The 24,093-nt window shown below is 39.0% G+C and overlaps 1 protein-coding gene across 3 annotated transcripts in view; it reads left to right on the forward strand.

Annotated features, from left to right (window-relative positions):
* BAIAP2L1 (BAR/IMD domain containing adaptor protein 2 like 1) overlaps positions 1-24,093 on the forward strand; it is a 66,851-nt gene that overhangs the window by 16,651 nt on the left and 26,107 nt on the right. For all 3 annotated transcript variants that reach the window (XM_050966739.1, XM_050966737.1, XM_050966738.1), the window contains one exon: positions 6,611-6,697. In XM_050966739.1, the coding sequence (XP_050822696.1) occupies positions 6,613-6,697 (85 nt within the window). In that variant the 5' untranslated portion in view covers positions 6,611-6,612. The remainder of the gene's footprint in view (positions 1-6,610; positions 6,698-24,093) is intronic.

A 24,093-nucleotide genomic window follows, 5' to 3' on the forward strand; every position in this document is an offset into this window, starting at 1 on the left:
CCAAAACGTCTGTTAGTCTGTAAAGGTGCCACAGGGCTCTTTGCTGCTTTTACAGATCCAGACCAACACAGCTACCCCTCTGATACACAGATTTGTAGCGTTCCCTGTTTTTAAAAAGGACCTAATTAGCAGCCGATAGCTGTTGGGTAACTTGTATGATATCAATTGATAGTCTCAGTCTAGTTTCAAGTGAACCTTGGCTCAAAGTAGTTTGTGTGTTCATGAGTAAAATAAGATCTAAACACAGATAGATATAGGGTTTTTTTGGTGACTGAAACTGATTCTCTGAATGACAAAATCCTTGATTGTCAAATTGTATTCAGACAATACTCCATACAAATCTTCCTCAGATCTGTCCAAGGAAGTGGAAATATTAACTTGAAATGTTGGTACATATTATGCTGTATGGCTCATTCAGGCAACTTACTTATTGTTTCAGGAGTGTTAGTGTCACCAGTTGAAAATAAAGATAATGCCAAATCTGATTATCTAGCATTCCAACTCTAGCTAGCATAAATCTCTTTAACCTGAAAGATTAAGTTCTTGAAAGATTTCCAAGTCCTATAATTTAAAGACTCCAGAATGCCTTACAAGTTAAAATGAAAAACATCAATAGCATTATAGTTCTAGAACTATATTTGGTAACCTAATTATTATTCTAGCCATAGAAAATCCTCAGACATTTTCTGAACACTTAGTGAAATAAGAGCTGGAAGTATGTGATGATTGCAGGTTAAATATTTGTAATATACACCTCTACCTCGATATAACACCACCTGATATAACACAAATTCGGATATAACGTGGTAAAGCAGCGCTCTGGAGGGGTGGGGCTGTGTGCTTTGGGAGATCAAATCAAGTTCGATATAACACAGTTTCACCTATAACGCGGTAAGATTTTTTGGCTCCCGAGGACAGCGTTATATCGAGGTAGAGGTGTATTCATTTCCATGAGTCCATGTGCTACAGAAAAATTAAGAAGAGTAAAACATAAAGGTCTAGCAGACTGTTGTGACAATCTGCACTCTTATGTTCATCTTTTTTACAAAACAATGATACCTCACAAGGCATACTTTGTACAAAATGTATCATTTGAAAACTGCTGAACATGCTGAACATCATTCTCCTGGTAAAATGTGACAACGTTGTATGTAAAGTTATAAGATTCTACTGTATGATATTGCTGAGACATGTTCCAAGTCTAGAAAAGCAGGCACAAACCAGTTCCTTAGAGACAAAAGGCAAACTGACGCCTTGGCATAATCAGCATAACCAAATGGAATGTCAGCATAATCAAATGGAGTGGCACCTTGTTAAGCGGACACTCTGGCAGGAAGAAGGATCTGAGCAAGTAATTTACATCTTGGCAATGGAACAGCTGGAAGTTCCCATCTCCCCAGATTTGCTTTTCCTGAACCCCAGCAGGAGAGGATTATCAAAGAGGAGGAAAAAAAATATATAAAAATGAGAAACAGAGGCCCCAAACCACCCCTCTCCTTCCTTTCTGTCTGCCCATGACATCCACAATGCCTGAAGGACAAGGAAAAGAGCATTGGACTGGAGGATGGGTCCTGGCTGGAAAGTATCCAACCAGGAAGTCTGCAAAAGAGCATGGCGTGAGAGAGAGAGAGAGAGAGACACTTTTATGCTTTGAATTAATTTAACATGTTAAGTCCCAACTCATTACAAAGTAAGAAAGGTAAAACACAAACTAAAACTTATCTCATTACTTGTAATCACTTAAAATCTTTCTTTCTATAGTTAAATTTGTTTTATCTAAACTAGTGTGTGTTTGTTTAGGAAACTTCATTTGAGATAATATTTATGGATAACATTTTCTGTTAATGAAATGACGGACTTTATATGAGCTTGTATTGTTCATGGTCTGTTTACCTCAGACCATATTGGAGAAATGGTCTGAAGTAAACTGGATGAAGTTCAATAAAGATAAATGCAAAGTGCTCCACTTAGGAAGGAACAATCAGTTTCACACATACAGAATGGGAAGAGACTGTCTAGGAAGGAGTATGGCAGAAAGAGATTTAGGGGTCATAGTAGACCACAAGCTTAATATGAGTCAACAGTGTGATACTGTTGCAAAAAAAGCAAACGTGATTCTGGGATGCATTAACAGGTGTGTTGTAAACAAGACACGAGAAGTCATTCTTCTGCTTTACTCTGCGCTGGTCAGGCCTCAGCTGGAGTATTGTGTCCAGTTCTGGGCACCGCATTTCAAGAAAGATGTGGAGAAATTGGAGAGGGTCCAGAGAAGAGCAACAAGAATGATTAAAGGTCTTGAGAACATGACCTATGAAGGAAGGCTGAAGGAATTGGGTTTGTTTAGTTTGGAAAAGAGAAGACTGAGAGGGGACATGATAGCAGTTTTCAGGTATCTAAAAGGGTGTCATCAGGAGGAGGGAGAAAACTTGTTCACCTTAGCCTCCAATGATAGAACAAGAAGCAATGGGCTTAAACTGCAGCAAGGGAGATTTAGGTTGGACATGAGGAAAAAGTTCCTAACTGTCAGGGTAGTTAAACACTGGAATAGATTGCCTAGGGAAGTTGTGGAATCTCCATCTCTGGAGATATTTAAGAGTAGGTTAGATAAATGTCTATTAGGGATGGTCTAGACAGTATTTGGTCCTGCCATGAGGGCAGGGGACTGGACTCGATGACCTCTCGAGGTCCCTTCCAGTCCTAGAGTCTATGAATCTATAAGGAAAGATCTGGGCAGTACAAGATACACATTTCTGGGGGAAGTCTGGGACTGTGAATTTGCTGGTGGCACTCTGCTAGGGTTACCATATTTAAACATTCAAAAAAAGAGGACACTCCACAGGGATGTTGGCCCCTCCCACAGTCCACCCACAGGTCGTACCCTTTCCCCGCTCAGCCCCGCCACTGCACCCCTCCTCACCCCTCTGGCCTGCTGCTGGCTTGCTGCATCCCTCCTCATTCCACCACCCACTGCTCACCTCCTCCCACCTGCCACTCACCTCCTCACTCCCCTGCCAGAAACCCCTATGCCCGCCCCGAGAACCCCTGCCTGCCGCTGGGTTGCCACTTCTTGCCTCTGCATCCCCACCTGCCCACCCCCTGCTGGCCCTAGGATGACCGGACAGCAAGTGTGAAAAATTGGGACGGGGGTAGGGTGTAATAAGCACCTATAGAAGAAAAAGCCCCAAATATCGGGACTGTCCCTATAAAATAGGGACATCTGGTCACCCTAGCTGGCTCACTCACCTCTTTACCACCGCCCCCCTGCTGCTGGCTCACCGCTTGCCTCTTTACCCCGCTCCGCTTGCCTACTCACCCCTCCTGCCGCAGGTCCCTCTGGCTCCTAGGATCAGGGGCAGCTGAGGGGTCTCCATGTGCTGCACCCGCCACAAGCACAAGCTCTGTGGCTCCCGTTGGCTGGCTAAAGCACCAATGGGAGCTGCCGGAGCCGCAGAGTGGGGCTTGCAGGCGCCAGCAGCATGCAGAGAGCCCTCTGTCTCCCCTTTTCTCCCCCCCCCTTACAACCTGACCCTAAGAGTCAGAGGGAGCTGCCGGGGTGGCAAGGTGGGGAGTCCCAGTGGTGCTTACCTGGGGCAGCTCCCGGGAAGCATCCAGCAGGTCCCTCTGGCTCCTAGGGTCGGGGCGGGGGGGGGCACAAATGGCTCTGCCCGCTGCGGCACCTGCAAGCCCAGCTCTGGCAGCTCCCATCTAGGGTTACCATATGTCTGTATTTTCCTGGACATTTTTAGTTATTTTAAAAGTTCAGAACTAAAAAGCTGGACATGTCCAGGAAAATACAGACGTATGATAACCCTACACTCTGCAGTATAATTCAGGGGTGGCTGGCTGAAGCACTCTTGCAGTATACCTGGGGGTAATTTTACATGTTGGAGGTTGTGTGAGCAGGCAAGGAGTAGTTGCTCTCACAGCAAAGCAGTGTAAAAAGCAGCCCAGGTTGGAGAACTGAGGGGACACAGCTGTCCAACATTCCAGATTGTATCCTGGGGAATGTCACAACTACAGTTGCCATTAATATTAGTAGTCAGTACTGTTGGAAGTTAAGGTGCCATTGTATTGCCTGTTAATAGAACAATAACCTTGATGTGATTTCACAATAGTCCATATATATAACAATGGTTTTACATGAAAATCTTACTTAGAGAACTGCTTGAAGAAAGTCCTTTGAGCACAAATTACAAAAGAGTATCTAATGGTGCTTCATTATTTGTGTATTAAAAATGTACGGAATTGTATCAATGGAACCTCCCTTCAAATGAATAAAATGTTTAGGATGGATAGTTTGGTTCATTCAGCTACCCTTGATAAACACATTAGCTGGATGCTTCAGACGTACTGACTAGCAGTGAAATGGCAAACATTTTCCACTAGTAGTTTGTAATTCATGCTCACTTATCATAGGGCAATTACAGACCTCTCTTTTGGCACTAATTTAAATTATATTGAATTCGGTCTCTTAAGAGTGCCTTGCTTTTATTGTCATCTGTTTTTTTGGGAATCAACAGTATTGATTTTGCTACTCTGTCATAGCAATTTAGGTATCTGGAATAATTCACATCATAAACTTTCTGTTTAAGGTAACTGTGTTTTATTCTTCATTCCTAACTACCAACTCTGCGTAGCCAGGCTTAGTTATAGGGAGGTTCTGTGAAGGTAAGATGAGAAGTAATCCTTCCATGTGCCTGGTCACTCTTGTGATGCCACTTCACAGGGGATCACTGGCTGTTGGAAACACACAGCAGCAGATCTATCACTGCCTTTCCTCAACACTCTGGCACTGTAGATTTCTTATAGATTTCCCTAAAGCTTTCACAGCAGATCTTCACTGCATCTGGGAACTTCTGCAGCCACAGAAAGGGAGGGTGGGCAGAATTTGTTCCTAGAAGACCAGTTGTGTCATCTTCAAAGTATTGCACCACACTATGATTTGTCAGTAAGAAAAGCTGTTACTGGTTACCTTGTTCACTGATATAATTTATGCTGATCTTTTGTTTCCTATGAATTTTATGTGTTTCCAGCTGATACAGTGTTTGATTTTCTGATAGGTGATGGTTGAGCTTTTCTGTTGAATCCTAGAAGTGACAGGTATATCAGAATCTACCTAGCTGATCTTCACTTAAGAAATGAAGAGAAGGCTTTTTTCTCCCCTTTTATACAAATTTTTGGAAGTCTAAAACATTGAGAAGTTACAAAAAGATGTTTTCAAATTATCTCATTCCATTGTCTTTCTCTCACTTGATAGGGTTATCTAGTGACACTTATTATTTTTTAGATTTTACATAGAACTGGAAAGACCAAAAATAGTTGTGTACTGGGAATTTGCCACACTCACACCTTTTAGCCAAACATATCCTATTAAATGAGAATAATGGCACAAGTAGTACAGTCTATGGCAATCTTTATACTAGATATTGTTTACAATATACTAAAGTGTGAATATAGACTCTTTTCCTGCATGATTCATAGAATGCCCATGACAAGAGATTTACATTCTTGAACTTTTATCATTTTAAAATCTACTACTTTGTGGCAAGTATGCCGGAATCAAAGACTTGAGAGGGTTTTACCATGATCTTACTATGCAAGAGTTTAATATAGAAAATAGGGGGGGGGAAAGGAGTATTTTTTTTTTAAACACTGTACTAAACTTACTTCTACAAGAGAATTTCAAATTGTGGTCCACAGAGAACTTGCTGATCATGAGTTGCTGGTGGTTCTTATTTCTAGCTGTTAAAAATCACATTAAACAACATCTGAAAGTACTGTTTGTGGGCTGGAGTTGGCCTCTATAGGATCTTTCACCCCACTCATAACTTCATTTTGTACTTTCTTTAAAAATACTTTACCTGGAATATCCCAGGCCTTCTCCCATGTAGTTTTAAGTATTCTGTTATAGCTTTTGAATTCTAAAACTACCTCCTCATTAAGAGTTGCAGGGGAGCAGTTAAAAGTTGTCCTCGCTCTCCTGATATCTGTCATGATATTTTCAAATCCTTATAATTCTTTCCTAGCCTGAAGTTCAAGATCCTCATCACTGCTTTTAAATGCAGGTTTTCTGTGTAGTAACATGCTATGCTATTTACTGAGAGATGAGGCCACTCAATTGCAATGCTCCATACTCTGACTTTAAAATCCATTTTAATTCAATTTGAGTAATCCAATCAATGGAGTAGAATTTTTCCAAGTGTCCACTAATATTAATAGGAACTAAGGGTGCATATGAATCTAAAGTAAGACAGAAAGGACATGTGCTTTTTGGTTGTATGTATTATGCCATTTAAAAAAAAAGTACATAATATGCTTTTTGGGAATTCTATATCATATTAATGGATGTGAGCCATTTACTATTATTGGGGGCTGATCTGCCTCTGTTCAAGTCAGAATATTTCCATTGACATCAACAGACGCTGGACTGGACTCAGAATACCCTAGAATAATTCCCAAAAGTTAAAGAACCAAGTTTGTGCACGCCATTTGAACCTCAGGCAGGCATTGTGGAAGTATTATCCACCTTTTCCTGGTGGACGGTAATTCATAATGTACTCAATTTTTTGAATGCAACACAAGCTGAGTACTCTTGTTGTTTTCCCTATAGCTATGATACTGGCTGGAAGAGCATATTATGATGGTGTTGCAAAGATTGGAGAAATAGCAACTGCATCTCCAGTTTCTAAAGAATTGGGTAAGTAAGACTGTATATCACATTTAATTCAATTACAGCATAGGATACTATTCCTTCCCAGCTGGAGGCTCACCAAACTAGTTAGATTTTAACAGACAAGGGACAGTGAGGCACTGGAAGGAGCTGCTGGGGTGAGGGAGCTTGTAGAAGCCTCTTACTGAAGGGAGAGTTGGGGTGACTGCTCTGCCTAGGATCCTTCACTTTGATAATACTAAATTACCCCTCCCAGAGACTTATCCGATGGGCTCACTAAAATACTTCTGAAGAGCAAAATGTATCTTTGGAATGCACTAGATATGGGACTCTCAAACTTCATTGAACTGTGACCCCCTTCTGACAACAAAAATTATTTCCCAACCCCAGGATGGGGGACCAAAGCCTGAGCTGTCTCAAGCCCCAGTGCTCAGGGTGGGGGTGCCAAAGCCTGAACCCCCCGCTTCGGGTGGAGCCAAAACTGAAGCCCAGGGGCTTCAGCCCCACGCAAGGGGGCCTGTAACATGAGCTTCATCCCTGGGCCCCAGACCCCAGCAAGTCTAAGCCAGCCTTGGCAACCCCATTAAGATGCAGTTGCAACCCACAATTTGAGAACTGCTGCACTAAATTGTACCAGTGTCACGTAGTTTCAGTCCTAGGAGAAATGCCCATCCATCTCAATGTCTTCACACAGTCCCATTTCAAATTTCATAAGCTGAACACTTTTCTTTGTTGCTGAATTCAGTATTACTGTTTGCAGGAAGTGCACTTACATTTTTTGCCAACTCATGTTGCTTCCCTCCTTGGTTATGATGAGTTTAAATGGGAAAACAAAAACTACCTTCCTTAGTTCTTCACTCTTGCTTTTTGCAGGCATACACACCCCTGAAAGAGTTCACCTCAGGCTAACCAGGAAAACTTTTGTAGGACTATGATTTTTATTACATCAGAGAGCTGAACAAATCCCAGAATTTTACTATGCTGTGATACATGAATTCCCTATGAGTCACCTGATCATTCACCCAAAAATGGTTTTAGACTGCAGTGTTCCTCCCAAGCCTGTTTCTGGGCTAGGTCACACTGTTATCGACTAGATATTTTATACAGGAGCAACTAACAAAAAATGTTCAGAAGTAGGAGGAAATGAATCGGGGATGATGGACAAAGATTGCTAGTAAGGAAAAATTAAATTAAAAAAAAAGTGAAGGAAATCCTCAAGAGTATTCACTTATTTTATAAAGGAAATAAAGACTAACTAAAGGGCTAAAGCCACAATACATTAATCTTATTGTATATAATGGGTAGAAGGAGGGACTACATAAACCTGAGAATTATATTTAATTTTTAGATCCACTATTCTTTACTTAGTACCTTAGCAAATTATGTTTAAGAGGTGTTAAATTTTAAGATAAGATGATGTTTTTATAAATGTAACAGTTCTTTCTGGTCTTGTGTACCTATAGTTGTGCATAAATTTTTCAACGTTTGTAATACTCTGTTACAAAGCAACAGGAAAAAATTAATTTCATTTTAGATATGAATGTTGGATTTTGGATAACAGAACATTGGGGTGGGTGTGTTAGCATATGATAGTTTAAGAACAAGATTTGATAGTCATCTGAGCACCATATATTTGAAAATCTAAACCCTACTTTAAGCTTTCTTCCATAATCTTATAAAGATATTAAGAATATTCTTTTTGAAGTTCAGTCTTTGAAAGAGACAAGACTCCAGGAAATATTATAATCTGTAAGTTTCATAAGATTCCTTGCCATTTGAGCTAAAATTCCGAACACCCTATCAGTGTTCTCCTTGTTCTGCTAGCAGTGAAGTCATAATACTAATTCTACAAATACATCACCACAAATATTTCCATGACAACTGTTCCTTTCCAACAAAGGATTATGACTTCATTGCAGAATCAAGTCAGAGAAGATAAGTTTTATAAGAGAGAAGCACTATGATACCTCAAGTATCAGAGGGGTAGCCGTGTTAGTCTGGATCTGTAAAAGCAGCAAAGATCCGACGGAGTGGGTATTCACCCACGAAAGCTCATGCTCCAATACCTCTAGTCTATGAGGTGCCACAGGACTCTTTGCTGCTTTTATGATACCTCGGTATACTTTAAGAAATACAGAAAACTATTGACAGAATTGATTGTGTCTGTTTTTAAACTATGCTGTAATAAGAGTCTCCTTCTCTAAAGTTCTATATATAGAAGACAAACAGGGAACTGATAGCTCCTTCTCCTGTGATTTTACTTGTTAATACAGAATCCAACTGGTGAGAGGAACTGAATTTTTTTGTAATATTTCTATGGTAAGAGTTAAGCTGTTCTTGAGAAGTGAATATTGGTTTCTTTGTGCTTGCTCACATTTTAATGACTTGTTCTGAAGCCACTGTTGTGTGACTTTTCACATTGTACGTTCAAACTGAGGGAGTGGTAGAACAGCAAACAGTAAAAAGCAAACAGTTCATGATATAGTCATTTTCTTTATTTGCTTTGTAAGTCATTTACCGCAAGTCTAGTTGTTGTAGTTTCTGTGCTATAGTACAAAACCACACAAATTTTAAAATGCTATTAGTTGTGTAAAAATGCATATAAACAACAGTAGTTAATAAAAAAACTTTAGTTATGCCTTTGCTAACTTTATTCCTTTTAAAGAACTGATTAGAAGGCACAGAAAGTGTACCTCTTTACAGAACTTGAAATGGCTTTTCCTCTTTTTAAAAATGTCATTGCTAGGTATTCTAAGGCTAACTACAAAATTTATTGTTAGTCCTTTCTTTAGTGGAGAAGAGTCTACAAAAGAACTGAGTTTTGAGTGCTCCTTATTGACATTGAAATTATGTTCATCATTGGACTAATAGCCTATTCCCCCAAGTAATTATGAAATGTGTGTATTGTAAGTAGGGTTTAAGGAGTTAATTCTGATTGTCACCAGATTCAAACCCTGAACACAGCACACAAACACTTTATACTGAGTTTTTTGGTATAACAACAACATCTTTATTTTCATTGAGAAGACAGAAGTCAAACTGGAAAAATATTTCTCTGATAATGTACATGTTGTAGAAATACAAAAGGTCAGAACATTTGAAGAAGCACAGTAATACTTTTTAAAAGTCTGAAAAAAATAGTGCTCACGTTATTAAAAAGGTCTGTAAACAGCACTCAACTCTTTCGGAGACAAAGGAGTATACTTTTTAAAAAAGTCATTTAAGCAGGTCTCATGATGTGGTATCTTAGCTTAAAGCCACATAGAAACTTAGCCTTTAACTGTGACACATTCTTCAGTAATTGCAAATATAAGAACATGAATTGAGTAGAATCAAATATATAAAAGAGAGGTCAAATTTTGCTGTAATCTACCCTTATGTAAAAAAATTTTGTGCAACTCCAATTTTAGTAGTTACTCTGGGCTTACACTGATGTAATACAGAAAAGAATTGGGCCTCTCATGAGCTTCCTGAGAAATTTGCCAATACGCTCTATTCTTGACCTGCAGGACCTCTACCATACAACTTTTGTTGTCTTCCACGGGCCAGGAAAGCCAATTGTGACTAATTGTGTTGTGGTTTGGTAATGTGCATGTCTGTTTGTGAACTGGTTTCTCAGAATTTGTTTCACTTGATTAGAGGTGAACTGGCATGTTGTATTAAACGAACAAATAAAGCTGTTCTAAAGGTGACCTGCAAAGGTAAAGGAAAAAATTCCAGTATCTTTATCAGTATGTGCGGTCTACATCCAAATGTCAGCCTGAGAGGTATTCAGCACATTTTACTTTCATGTGTTAAAGGAAATACTGTAGGGCCTTCTCTGTCTACTTAGAGAATGGCAAAATTCCCATTTATTTCTGTTTTTTGAGCTGGTCCTTAACAAATGCCATTTATCAAAATATGCCTAATTCACCACCAATAGATAGGATAAAAATCACTTTAGTCACTTCTAAAATTTTTGTTTTAGGTGCCTCTGTACAGAAGCCCAACTTGGCACCTTTAAAGGGGCCAGATTTTCAGGATAGGTGCTCAGGGCTTTCTAAACAAAAGTATCAGAAACTTATAAAAATGTCTTCAGTGGAGCGCCCAAATATTGAAACACCCAAAATTAATTACTACTTAAAATCTTGGCCAAAATTACTGAAATTTTGTATTTGAACATAAAAGGATGTTTTAAAGATCCCATGTCATAAAGAAACAGTCCTGGTCCTACTACCAAGTCTTAATAAATGGAAGTTTGTTTACTTCCAGAGGAGTTTTGCCATAGAAAGGATGGAGGAGGTGGTTTTGCTTTTCTTCTGTGGCAATGGCATCACCTAGCATCTGAAGGGACAGTAATGTCATCAGATGATGTAGGAATAAAATTGTTATAAAATGGGCTTTTCTAGTTTGCTATATCCTGTTTGATATGGCGCAACCAGAACTGGATACTCTGTTTAAGGTGTGGGTGAACCATGGATTTACATAATGGTATTATGATATTTGCTGTCTTATTATCTGTCCCTTTTCCAATAGTTCCTAACATTCTGTTAACCTTTTTGACCACTACTGCACATTGAGCTGAAAAATGTTAGGCTCCCTGGAATGAAGCAGAAGACTGGACTTCCAGTAAAAAGTCTACAGTAAAGAAATTTAGAGACTCTTAGGGTATAAACCAAAACTGCAGAAGATTCAGGGAAGAAAATAGCAACTTAGAGGAGAACAAAATACCAAGAGAAATGAGAACAAAAGACAGAATGTAAGTGAAATCAAATTGGGGGTGGAGGGATAGCTGTTTTCTTGGGGTGAGAAAACAAGTTGATACAGAATCAGGGGAAAAGCTGGACAGAAGGTATTTCAGCTGCCTTAGAAAGCTAAGCACGGAGTGCCCTTTTCTTTATTAGCTCATTGACTCTTTTTTTTTTTTTTTAAAAGAGCCTATAGATTATCTGCCCTCATCTCCCTGCCAGTGCAGGACTGTCTTCTGTTGTATAGTTACAATCATTTTACTATTTGAAATAAAATGAGTTGTGGATAGACAGGCAAATTGAGTGATGCCAACAAAAACTGAACTACTCTGGCATCTCAGCCAATTGAAATTTCTGGAAAAATCAAAAGTCTACCTGCTGCTGTAGCACGAGTTGCTATATAGGACCAGGTCTTTTTAAAAAGGATTAGTAAATTAGAGACTAAGGAACACTCCAGTTTAAATTTAACTTGAATTAGAAGAAGCCAACAATGTTTTTCTTAATTAAAAACAAATTAAGTACACAGGAAGCTATCTTGAAAACGAGATGCAAAATGGGTCTGAAAGAATAAGGTTTACTGTTAGAAAGTGTTTGAAACTGGAGTTTCAAAATGTTTGTACAGCAAGTTCTAAAATGATTTTTTTAACTAAGTTGTTAAACCAACTAACTGTTTTTATACATTTGCACTCAGCTTAAAGTCCAAACATTGTGTCATTTTGTATTAAATTGTGATAAATTGTCAATAAATTTCTTATTGGTGACTCATTGGTATGAGTCACACAATATTTGTAATGTGTTGGTTCTCTGTTTTTTCAAAAAATAAATTGTGCTATGGATAATTCTTTTCTTTAGAAAGAGGGATAGCTCAGTGGTTTGAGCATGGGCCTGCTAAACCCAGGGTTGTGAATTTAATCCTTGAGGGGGCCATTTAGGGAACAGGGTGTTGTTTTTTTTTAAAAATAAATGAATAGATTTGTGCTGCTTTGAGCAGGGGGTTGGAATAGATGATCTCCTGAGCTGAGGTCCCTTCCAACCCTGATACTCTATGAAAATATATGTTGATACAAGGGACATATTATGGAGAACGAATAACTGGGTTTTTCTAGAGACTTTTTTTATCCTGTATGGTTATTTGGCTCATATGCTGTCAGATTTTAGGCCAAACAAGTGTGTGTGTGTGTGTGTGTGTGTGGACTGAGAGAGAATGTACACTTCAGCCAGACAAGTATGTGTCCATACATCACCTACCAGTTAGACATCCCACATCATCATCGCATGGCTGACCTCTGTTTCTGCAAGGATAAGCTCTTCGTCTTGTACTTCAAACACTCTCTTGTCATGACCGATCTGTTATCGTACTGTATCAACTTATAACTTCTAATCTGCAGTAGATAGTGCAAGGGGGAGAGAGGTAGGCTTCCTAGATCTTGTCTTCCACACATGGAAACACAGGCTGGTATACTCATCTCTATTCCTTTTGGGGGTTCTACTTTATTAGGTCATTCAGAAGTAAAACAAACCTAAGTATTTTATTTATAAATAATAGGGCTGTCAGGCAATTAAAAAATTGTGATTAATTGCACTGTTAAACAATAGAATACCATTTATGTACAATTTTTGGATGTTTTCTAAATTTTAAAATATATTGATTTCAACTACAACACAGAACACAGTGTACAGTGCTCACTTTTTTTATTTTTGATTTACAAATATTTGTGCTATAAAAATAAATAGTATTTTTCAGTTCCTCATACAAGTACTGTAATACAATCTCTTTATCATGAAAGTTGAACTTACAAACATGGAATTATGTTCAAGAAATAACTGCATTCAAAAACAAATCAATGTAAAAAAACTTTAGAGTCTACAAGTCCACTCAATCCTACTTATTCAGTCAGTCACCCAGACAAACAAGTTTGTTTACATTTGCAGGAGATAATGCTGCCTGCTTATTGTTTACAAAGTCGCCTGAAAGTGAGACCAGGTGTTCACATGGCACTGTTGAAGCCGGCATTGCAAGATATTTACATGCCAGATGTGTTAGATTCATATGTTCCTTCATGCTTCAATCACCGTTCTAGAGGACATGCTTCCATGCTGATGATGCTCGTTAAAAAGTGTTAATTAAATTTGTGACTGAACTCCTTGGAAGAGAATAGTATATCTCCTGCTCTGTTTAACCTGCATTCTGCTATATATTTCATGTTATAGCAGTCTCAGATGATGACCCAGCACATGTTGTTCATTTTAAGAACGTTTTCACTGCAGATTTGACAAAACACAAAGAAGGTACCAATGTGAGATTTCTAAAGATAGCTACAGCACTGGATCCAAGGTTTAAGAATCTGAAGTGCCTTCCAAAATCTTAGAGGGATGAGGTGTGGAGCATGCTTTCAGAAGTCTTAAAGACCAACACTCCGATGTGAAAACTACAGAACCCGAACCACCAAAAAAAAAAATCCAACCTTCTGTTTTTGAGTGCAGTTATGTAATAACAAAAATCTACATCTGTAAGTTGCACTTTCATGATAAAGAGATTGCATTACAGTATTGTATGAGGTGAATTGAAAAATACTATTTCTTTTGTTTCTCATTTTTGCAGTGCAACTATTTGTAATAAAATATGAAGTGGGTACTTTATTCTGTGTTGTAATTGAAATCAATATACTTGAAAATGTAGAAAAACCTCCAAAAATATTCAATAAATTTCAATTGGTATTCTATTGTTTAACAGTCTGATTTAAACTGAGATTAATTTTTTTAATAGAGGGATAGCTCAGTGGTTTGAGTATTGGCCTGTTAAACCCAGGGTTGTGAGTTCAATCCTTGAGGGGGCCACTTAAGGATCTGGGGCAAAAATCAGTAGTTAGTCCTGCTAGTGAAGGCAGGGGGCTGGACTCAATGACCTTTCAAGGTCCCTTCCAGTTCTAAGAGATTGATATATCTCCTAAAAATAAAAAAAAATTTGAGTTTAATCATGTGAGTTAACTGCGATTAATTGACAGCCCTAATAAATACACTAATTCTGGCAAAATAGTAGTATAGGTTTTTTTGCTTGGAGCCTTTTCCTTCCTCCTTTATTTTGCATGTAACAAATTGATGGAAGTTTGCATAGCTGCTTTGAACCTAAGCAGATAAGTCCATATTTAGTCACCTAATCATTGCCCCGAGTTTTAGAGATGCTGAGCACCTAGTGGGAGGTGTGCATATTCAGGAACTCTGGAAAAAGAAATCAGACAGATTGTATTTCAGCAACTAACCAGATTTATGTGCTTAAATTAAGTCCATGAACAGGGTTGAGAGAAAGTAGTTAAAGATTAGTTATCTAGAGTAGCTGAAGCTTTGCATTGCTGACATGAGGCGCGTGCTTTGTAAGAATCTTAACAGGTCCCTGCATTATATGTCACCGCAGAACTGGAATGTCTTTCTTTAGACAAAGCGGCAGCTGTGTACATTTCTGTCAAGTAAAGGTAGCACACCCAAAAGAAGCCTGCAGATGGGGCTCATATATATCCTCTGATGATGGCCCAAGGAGCCTGTTGTTCAAATATCCCAGAAGCCAGATGTTCAGAAGTTTCCTCCAAAATTGCTTCATAGACAGCCTAGGAATGTTCCAACCAAATAATGAACAGAAAGCAAGAGGAAATGCATGATCCTTCTGTTGCATACAATCATTGCTAGCAGGAAGAGTTCACAAGTAATAGAATACAGCCAGTGAATAGTCACCAACCATAGCTAATCATACACTGCAGTTAGCACTGGAAGCTAGGAAATAGCCTGGAACATGACGGCTGATGCTAACATCCTCAGATCACCTGACACTACACAGTGAAGCAGGACAAACCACCCAAAATAATTTAAGCCCAAAATACCCCTCTTCTTCCTTCAGATTATGTAATTTCTAAAAGCACAAAGCACAAAAAGTTCTGCAATATGGGCACCAAGTGATAGTGTGGGGAGGGCACTTCAAGGGGCACACATGCTCAGAAGCTTCTGCTACTACAGCTAGTTCTTCTAAGGTTACAGGAGAATGTTTGTTTCATACTCAGCTGCATTGTTTTAACTTCAGTTTTAAGACTTCTATTATGAAACTTGAATTTTCTAATGTTGGTAACTCCTACAGCCATGAGAAAAAGCTAAAAGGCAAGGGATAGACTGGTGTCCTTCAAGACAGCCCATTGAGATCAACTCCAGGGACACTGAGGTTGGGGAAGAGAGTATTAATAGCAGAGAAAACAATGAAATTGGCACTGCTACTAAATATGATAAGGCATATGATGGACTGATAAAGATTTTAATTCTATAATGTTTAAATAAATAACTGGAAAAATATGCTAGCTTGAACAACTTCTCAAGCACCTACCACCCACACTCTTAAAGTGGCCCCAGTGAAAGAGCTGTGGGGGTAACGAGTAGCCTCACAGTATACTGTCCTGTGTTTTGTGTCAGGGTGGTTAATTTAAAGATATGCAGATTTCTTAGGCTGTACTAGTTAGCATATTCACCCCTTTCTGACTCATTGCTTTTTATACACCAACACACCACGTCCAAGCACCTGCTACTGTACACACACCAATGTATGAATCCCGACTGTACAGAGCACAGTATAATGCATATGTAACCATATGTGTGAAGACACCCTGAAGGTAAAAAACAAACAAAACAAAAAACCCTCAACACACCTGCAATGGTGTGTATTAATCTGATGCTTTGGGCATGATTTGTGGGTAACAGCAAAGACACTATGAAGGGGCTCTGTCTTGTAGCATGTGTGGCTGCGCTGGATAATGGTGTTACATATGTTAGTCTTGTAGGCATCTTGTTTGATTGGCATCTAAACCATAGAAGCCACACAAAGCTTCGGTGCATTCCTTGCTTATATAGATAGATAGATAAAAAACACACTGGCCAGTGCCCATGTCTAGCATACTTAGATGCCTGTTTTCACACTGTGGCTTCTGTGTGTGCGCACTATTTAGCTGTGTTCCCTCTGGCAGCTCTTTGAACTGTGAGGCTTGTCCAAACAGGGTGTGGTCACATATTTAGATTGGGGTATTGAGTGTCATATACAGGAGTCCACTCCCTGCCAATGATAATCACTCCCACAGATCTGTACATATGTGCCTAGTTGGCCACATCTGGTAGTGTGTGTTTCCTTCCAGCATTATTCTGCTAATGCACAAGGGAGTAAGCAGCTGACTGCACATGCATATAGAATGGCATTTGAGCTTTCATTATATTAGTTATATTTGTGTGCTATTGAAGCTTCTCTTGCAGGGGAGAATAATAGGGTAAAAGTAGGAAACCTAGATGACACGAACTAGGGTTGCCAGTTTTGGTTGGATGTATTCCTGGAGGTTTCATCACATTACATAATCTTTAATTAAAGAGTAATCTTTAATTCCTGGAGATTCCAGGACAATCCTGAAGGGTGGGCAAACCTAACACCAGCCCTGGAGAAGGCCACTGAATATATGTAATGTGATTGTCCACATGTTTTAGTAATACAGAGTTGACTGTATTTTAAGGGCTGTGTGAGACAAAATATAGACAGGTTTTGCCTAAAGAATATACACTCTAATCAAGAAATTGTGGATATGGGCCATTACTAAGAGAAGGCAACTTTTTTAGGACTCTACCAATTGACATTTAATTTTACAATATTATTTGTGTTTCATTAATTTCTTCATTTTAGAGTTAGATGTTTCTGACAGTGCTGGGACTGAGAAACTGATAAGATATGCAGAGAGTTCCAATATTAAAATTGGACCAGACCACCCAGAACAGAACCACAGTATAGCTTATAAGTACCCCTGTTTTATTTATTTTTTAAGCACAGGAAGCCTTCATTTCCTGCTATTAGGTGTGCCTTGCCTGTGCTGGTCTTATTGCAAGAGCAAAGACCAACTCAGGTGTGTGCTGTTCCTTTACTATCTGCCTAAAGAACAGCAGGGATTCATACAAGCAAGTTCAGACCTATAGTTGTGTAGTAACTTTATTTTCTATTTGTGCCTGATTTGTGTAATGATTAAAACCACTTACTTGTTCAATAAGATTAGAGCTCAGACATGCAAAGCCATTACATATAATGTTCTCAGGGTCTTATAAAATGTCAGTCTTTATTATACATGTATTAATGTAAACCATTTCCTGTACACTTTGAACAAAAATATGCCTGCAGCAGTCTTTAAAGTTATTAGCAACAGTGTGACAGGTGGAAAAAGCAAGTTTGCCATTTTTCATCCATTATTTATAGTGCACCTGCTTTGTTTTTCTTTTTAACATTAAAATTAATTAATGCGACCTTAACTTACCAATTGTTTAAAACAAGATGATGTTTAATGTTCATATACATCTGATTGATTAACATTAGATAAAAATATTTTAGTCTAAAACTTTTTTTTTAAAAGACATACTGTGGAACTTAGTATAGGCCTGGTCCTGCTGTCCTTGCTCAGTGGGAAGTCCCTTGAGAGATCAAACTATAGTGGCAAAAAGTTGATTTTGCAGAAAATTTTGACAGCAGGAAATAAAAATACATTTCCTTTTCAGAGTGTTGTACGTTAACAAGTAAGGTTGGTTTTGGAACAGTGTTCCTGACTTGGCTAAATGGAAAGTTTAGTATAGTCTTCATTATAAATATTTTATTTCTCTTGGTAGTAGTTGTGTGGGAGTGACTATTTGTAAGCAGTTCATCATTATTATATTGTGTGTAAAGCATGTTAGGTAAGAACTTTCAGTTGCTTTATTTGAACAACTTAGTATGTCAGGCCTAATGAAGTTAGACAGAATAATCCATAAAATGTACATTCAGACCTTTCTTCAGCATTAATTTTCATCTGTAACTTATGTGAAGTATTCTGATTGATCTATGTCATGTAGTACCAACTGAGTTTTATTAGTTACATGTAGCTCTATTAAGCACCTATAAGCTTTCCCAGGTGGTAAGTCTTGAGCAACTCCATGGGCCATTTAGAGTACGGTATGTCAGTACAGCTGCTGGGAGAGAGTCTCGCAGCTGAGGTTGACAGACTTATGTTAGCAGATCTCAGGCTAGCGTGTTAGAAATAGCTTTGCAAAGGTAGTTTTGATGTTCAGGCTCTGGCTAGAACTTGGACTCTGAACCCCACATTCCTCCCTATGCTTCACCTGAGTCAGAACAACTACATTGTTGTTTTTAGCATGCTAGTGTAACCCACACACTTCCTGGGTGTGGTGTTCTGTCCCATCTAGTGGCACCAAGATCTCACAGAGAGAGAGAGAAAAAAAGAGATTAATGAGTCTACTCTACAGCCTAAGGTAACAGCCAGTTAGATTTTAGCTCATGCGGTAGAGGCTCATGTACTGAGGTCCCAGGTTCAATGCTGACGACTGGGGTCTGTTGGTGTTACACTAGCATAAACCCTGCAAACAAAAGCTTGTCAACCCAAGCTGCAGGACTTGCTCCCAGCAGCTGTGTTAATGTTCTCTTAAATGTTAAGAGAACATTAAAGTTGCAAAGTTAATCACTCAGAACTAAAAAAAAAGAAAGCCGGAATTAAGGTTAGTTTTGCAACTTTAATTCTTCCCTTTTAGGCAGATATATTAGGATACTCTGTCATGACATACTGTTTTCCCCTCCTCACATTGTCATCATCAGGGTTTGTACACAGGGCCTTCAAATTTACAGCCACTTCCATTTTAACTAGAGGAGTAACTGATAGCAGAAATAGGTTGTGGTCCCCCATTGGGATCAGGCTTTAGAGTAGATGTGTAGCCCACTGGCAAAGTGTGATACTTTTGCAAAAAAAGCAAACGTGATTCTGGGATGCATTAACAAGTGTGTTGTAAACAAGACACGAGAAGTCATTCTTCTGCTCTACTCTGCGCTGGTTAGGCCTCAACTGGAGTATTGTGTCCAGTTCTGGGCACCACATTTCAAGAAAGATGTGGAGACATTGGAGAGGGTCCAGAGAAGAGCAACAAGAATGATTAAAGGTCTTGAGAACATGACCTATGAAGGAAGGCTGAAAGAATTGGGTTTATTTAGTTTGGAAAAGAGAAGACTGAGAGGGGACATGATAGCAGTTTTCAGGTATCTAAAAGGGTGTCATCAGGAGGAGAGAGAAAACTTGTTAATCTTAGCCTCTAATGATAGAGCAAGAAGCAATGGACTTAAACTGCAGCAAGGGAAATTTAGGTTGGACATTAGGAAGAAGTTCCTAACTGTCAGGGTAGTTAAACACTGGAATAAATTGCCTAGGGAGGTTGTGGAATCTCCATCTCTGGAGATATTTAAGTGTAGGTTAGATAAATGTCTATCAGGGATGGTCTAGACTGTGTTTGGTCCTGCCATGAGGGCAGGGGACTGGACTCGATGACCTCTCGAGGTCCCTTCCAGTCCTAGAGTCTATGAATCTATGAAAGTGTATGTCACAACAATTTGAGAGACAGCAGAAGAATTTGAGGTATCAGGAATCCTTGACTGCATTCGTAACTCTTAGAGCAATGTGTAGTCTAATTGCTAGAGTAGTGGTTAGAATCAGTATAGTCAATCATACCTGTGTAGTGTGTGTGAGGACACAGCAACTCAAGTGTTATTTTGCTGTGTGGCTACTCTCACTCAAGCTAGGCTACCTTAAGAGAAGTAACTAGAGTGTAGATAAGTCAATTTTGCAGGGAAGACAGACCCTTAGTCTAGTATTTTAAGGTAGGTCTACACTGCCATTAGACACTCCTGGCTGGGCTATGTCAGCTGCATCGGGCTCACAGGTCTCAGGCTAAGGGGCTGTTTAACTGTGGTGTAGACTTTCAGGCTCCAGGATCCTGCAGGGTGGGAGGGTCCCAGAGCTGAGGCTGGAGCTCAAGCCTAAATGTTTACACCTCAGTTAAACAGCCCATTAGTCCAAGCCCCATGAGCCTGAGCCAACTCGCATGAGCCAGCTGTAGGTTGTTAATCGCAGTGTAGACCTAGCCTTAGAGGTGTGCAAATTCCTCAAGACGGGGTGGGGGGAAGGTAAAAACAGTTTTACTCTGTTTTTGTTAAAGATATTGAGAGTTTGATCAAATCAGGCATATGAAAAGGGGTGTATCCATGCATGTGTGAATGGATTACTACTTCCTTGTGCTAGAAGAATTTATTGGTGGGGGAGGGGTTTAATGTGGAAGATGAGCCTTTTACTTGCCTGAATCACGAATGAAGCTGGAGAGAGAGAAAAGAATAGCAGCATGAGCTTGTCACCTCCTAGTAACACTGGAACCCTATCCACAAAATTAGTAACAGTAGCTGTTACAATTCTGCTTAACTTGCTGTTTAATACTGTAGCTTTGTCTGGCCATTGAACCAATATGCTTAGTCCTAGGCAGCTTCTAGGGCCTTATGGAGTTAAGAAGGTTGTGGAACTTGTCTTCTGAATCAAATGCAATGAGATTTCCAAATATTTAAAACATTTTGGATTTTATTTGTAATGAAATAGTTATATTAGCTTACTAAAGCAAGCCACAGCTGATTAAAATAATTCAAAAATTAGAGAGAGTGTATATGAAATTGAACTAGGGATAAATTCAGACATTTTTAAAGGAGATGAATTGTCTGAGTTTTAATAAACTTCTTAAAAAATTCAATTTGGAAATACTTATTTGAAACATGGTGGCTAATGTAACTTGAGCAAATTTTGAGAAAAGTATTTGTGAACCAGCTCAATACAAGTATCAGAGGGGTAGCCGTGTTAGTCTGGATCTGTAAAAGCAGCAAAGAATCCTGTGGCACCTTATAGACTAACAGACGTTTTGGAGCATGAGCTTTCGTGGGTGAATACCCACTTCTTCAGATGCATGCATGCATCTGAAGAAGTGGGTATTCACCCACAAAAGCTCATGCTCCAAAACGTCTGTTAGTCTATAAGGTGCCACAGGATTCTTTGCTGCTTTTACAGATCAATACAAAGCACTTCTACAGTTAAAGGAATGCTGTCAGGATTTTGAGGTTATTTATATTTTAAACCAATAATTGCTGCAGTATTTTTTAAAAAACAAAAAACTCACCTACTTGTATTATGTGTTCAACTGCAAACAAGTCAGACAACCTGTGCTACAATAGGATAGGATTTTTATACCAGTTTGTACTGAATGAAAAGTATAGTAAGGTTTGTTATTTGATTCCATTTTAATTTAGCCAAAATTAAAGACTTAAAGGGCAATTCCTGAAAATTCTTCAGCACATTAGTAGGTTTACTTTGATACAAATCAGAACTTTTTTGTTGTTGATTATGAAAATGGCACTGTAAGAGGGTTGGTAATTTCTAGAGTGCCTCCCTGCCTCAACCTCAAGGCTCTGCAGCAACCTCCCTTACTTTGCTCTCTTAGATTCATCAATAACTCACAAAAAGCTTTCACAAGTGTAGTAAGTACTTTCCTTCTTGGGGGTCTGATTTATTAGAGTTCAAAACAATTCAGACCATTCTCAAAGTCCCAAAATAATTCAAGCAGCCATTCCTAGGCACTCTTACCTGGAATTCTTCCCCCAGCCTTTGCCTGCTTTTCCAACTCTCCATGGTTCAAAGAGGTCAGGGTGCAGACCTCCTCTGCTGCTCTTCAGGTGCGCTCTTGGTTTTTCAGTCTCTGCAGGAGCTTTGCTGCTCCCTGGAGATTTCTTTGTACCAGTTTCCAACTAGGTTCTGTCTGGATCAGCTCCTCCTTCACAAGGGGTCACTTCTCTGTTCCAGCTCTATGCCTGTCTCACTTTTGATCATCCACAGCCTCAGGCCTCTCTTTTTCTAACCCCTAGAGGCCTGGTTTTGTCACGTGACCATATGTCACATGATTCAATTCATTTCCTCCACTGTGGAGGCAAATAGCTTGTCACAGGGGGGGAATTAGGGCCCATTTCCCCTTAAGGGGCCATTCCCCTTGTGACAGGCACCATTATAAACTAAACTGTGGCCCTCATTCTGCAGTAGGGTCTGTTAACATGTACTCTGTTGCTTCAATGGGCCTCCCCTTGGGCACGTGGGATTTAGGGTTGCCAAGCACCTCTGCAGATTAGCTTTTTCTTATAAATAGACACTTCTGTCTGCCTCTTGAACATAAGAGCTATTTCTTTTGATTGCTTTATTTGGAAAGTAACTTTACTATGTGCTGCTATTTGATTTCAAAGGACACTGCCAGGTTCAAATGCATATATTTTTGAAAAACAAATACAACAACTTCAAGCACTGAAACTGAAAGCAGTTTTAAAAATGTAACGTGCAGATTTGTGTGAAAATTTACAAACGTGCTTAACTTTACACACTGTGAGTAGTTCCATTGACCAGTAGAACTACTTGCGCTGAGTTTAGTGTGTGTGTAAGTCTTTGCAAGATCAGGGTCTAATTTAATTTTTGCCTTTCTCTCTACTTGCAAAGTGAGAGCAGACTGGTCAATGTCACTTTTTAAATAGTTTCTAGTCAATCTCAGGTCATTTAATACATTAGCAAGATATAGCGTAATATGGATTTCAACTACTGATTTTTGTTTTTTAAAGGGTTTAAATTGTTCTCATTGGAAAATTTTTGGTTGGTTGTTTAAGTCATGGAAATATTTCTATTGGTCTTAGTCTTTGTGAAAACTTATTTTTACAAAACCTGTGTTTTTAAGCCAAACCTGACCTAATTGTAACCTTTTTTTAAAGTAGTTTGATGTGAAATTCTAAGAAGTGGGTTTTTACTCACGAGAGCTCATGCCCAAATAAATCTGTTAGTCTTTAAGGTGCCACTGGACTCCTTGTTGTTTTTGTGGATACAGGCTAACACAGCTACGCTCTGATTCTTTAGTCTGGGGTTTCCAATTTTTCTAACCTCTCTGCACATGTTGGAGTCCAACTATCCAAACAACAGGACTATCTACTGAAGGTGATACTTTTTGGCATTTGATCCAATATTCATACTGGTCTTCAGATATAGTCTCTGTGACTGTATTGATAATATCTCTTCATCACCACCACCTTTCATATGGGTTTCACTTTTTTTTTTCTTACCCTCCGTGGTCATCTTCATAGAATAGCACTGAATGTTCATACGTCAGTGCTATTTTATAACATGAAATACTGATTGGCTACTCTGCACTTGTTATCTCAAGTGCATTAATGCCAGAAGGGCAGGCTTGACCTAGCTTTACTGATTAATATGCACACTTGAAGTTAATTCCACAAATATTCTTTATTTCTTTTTAATCAAAGTCACACTTGGGCCAGCTGTATTAGGAGCTAAATGCAGTTAGTCTTTTTGCAAACAGTTTTTCGTGCTGCTTTATTTTTCCTTTTCATTTTATTGATCTATGTTAAACTCCATTGTGGTTAAATTCAACCTCTTTAGCCTCTTTCAAAGAATTGTTCTTGTGCACTGAACCCTCTGTCACAGTTTAGGCTGCAATCCAGACCAGTGAGGGGTGTGTCACCAACCGTGCTATAAGCTTGGGTGCTTTGCAATGCTCTGCTGTTGTAGCTCCCAACTGGGCTTCTCACAACACACAACACAATCCTTTGGACAAAGATTATATGGCTATACTAGTGTGTGGGATGTGAATACAGTGGTCCTTTTGATCATACTGTCTTCATGCAATAAATCTTTCCTTTGAAAGGGTGACAAACTTAACACAGTTAGTAATAACATTTGTTTGTTTAGTTATACTTATTTGATGCACCCTATTATCCTATCCACATTTTGGGGGACTAATGGCTTC

Source organism: Gopherus flavomarginatus, chromosome 9, assembly GCF_025201925.1.
Source record: "Gopherus flavomarginatus isolate rGopFla2 chromosome 9, rGopFla2.mat.asm, whole genome shotgun sequence".
Lineage (NCBI taxonomy): Eukaryota > Metazoa > Chordata > Testudines > Testudinidae > Gopherus > Gopherus flavomarginatus.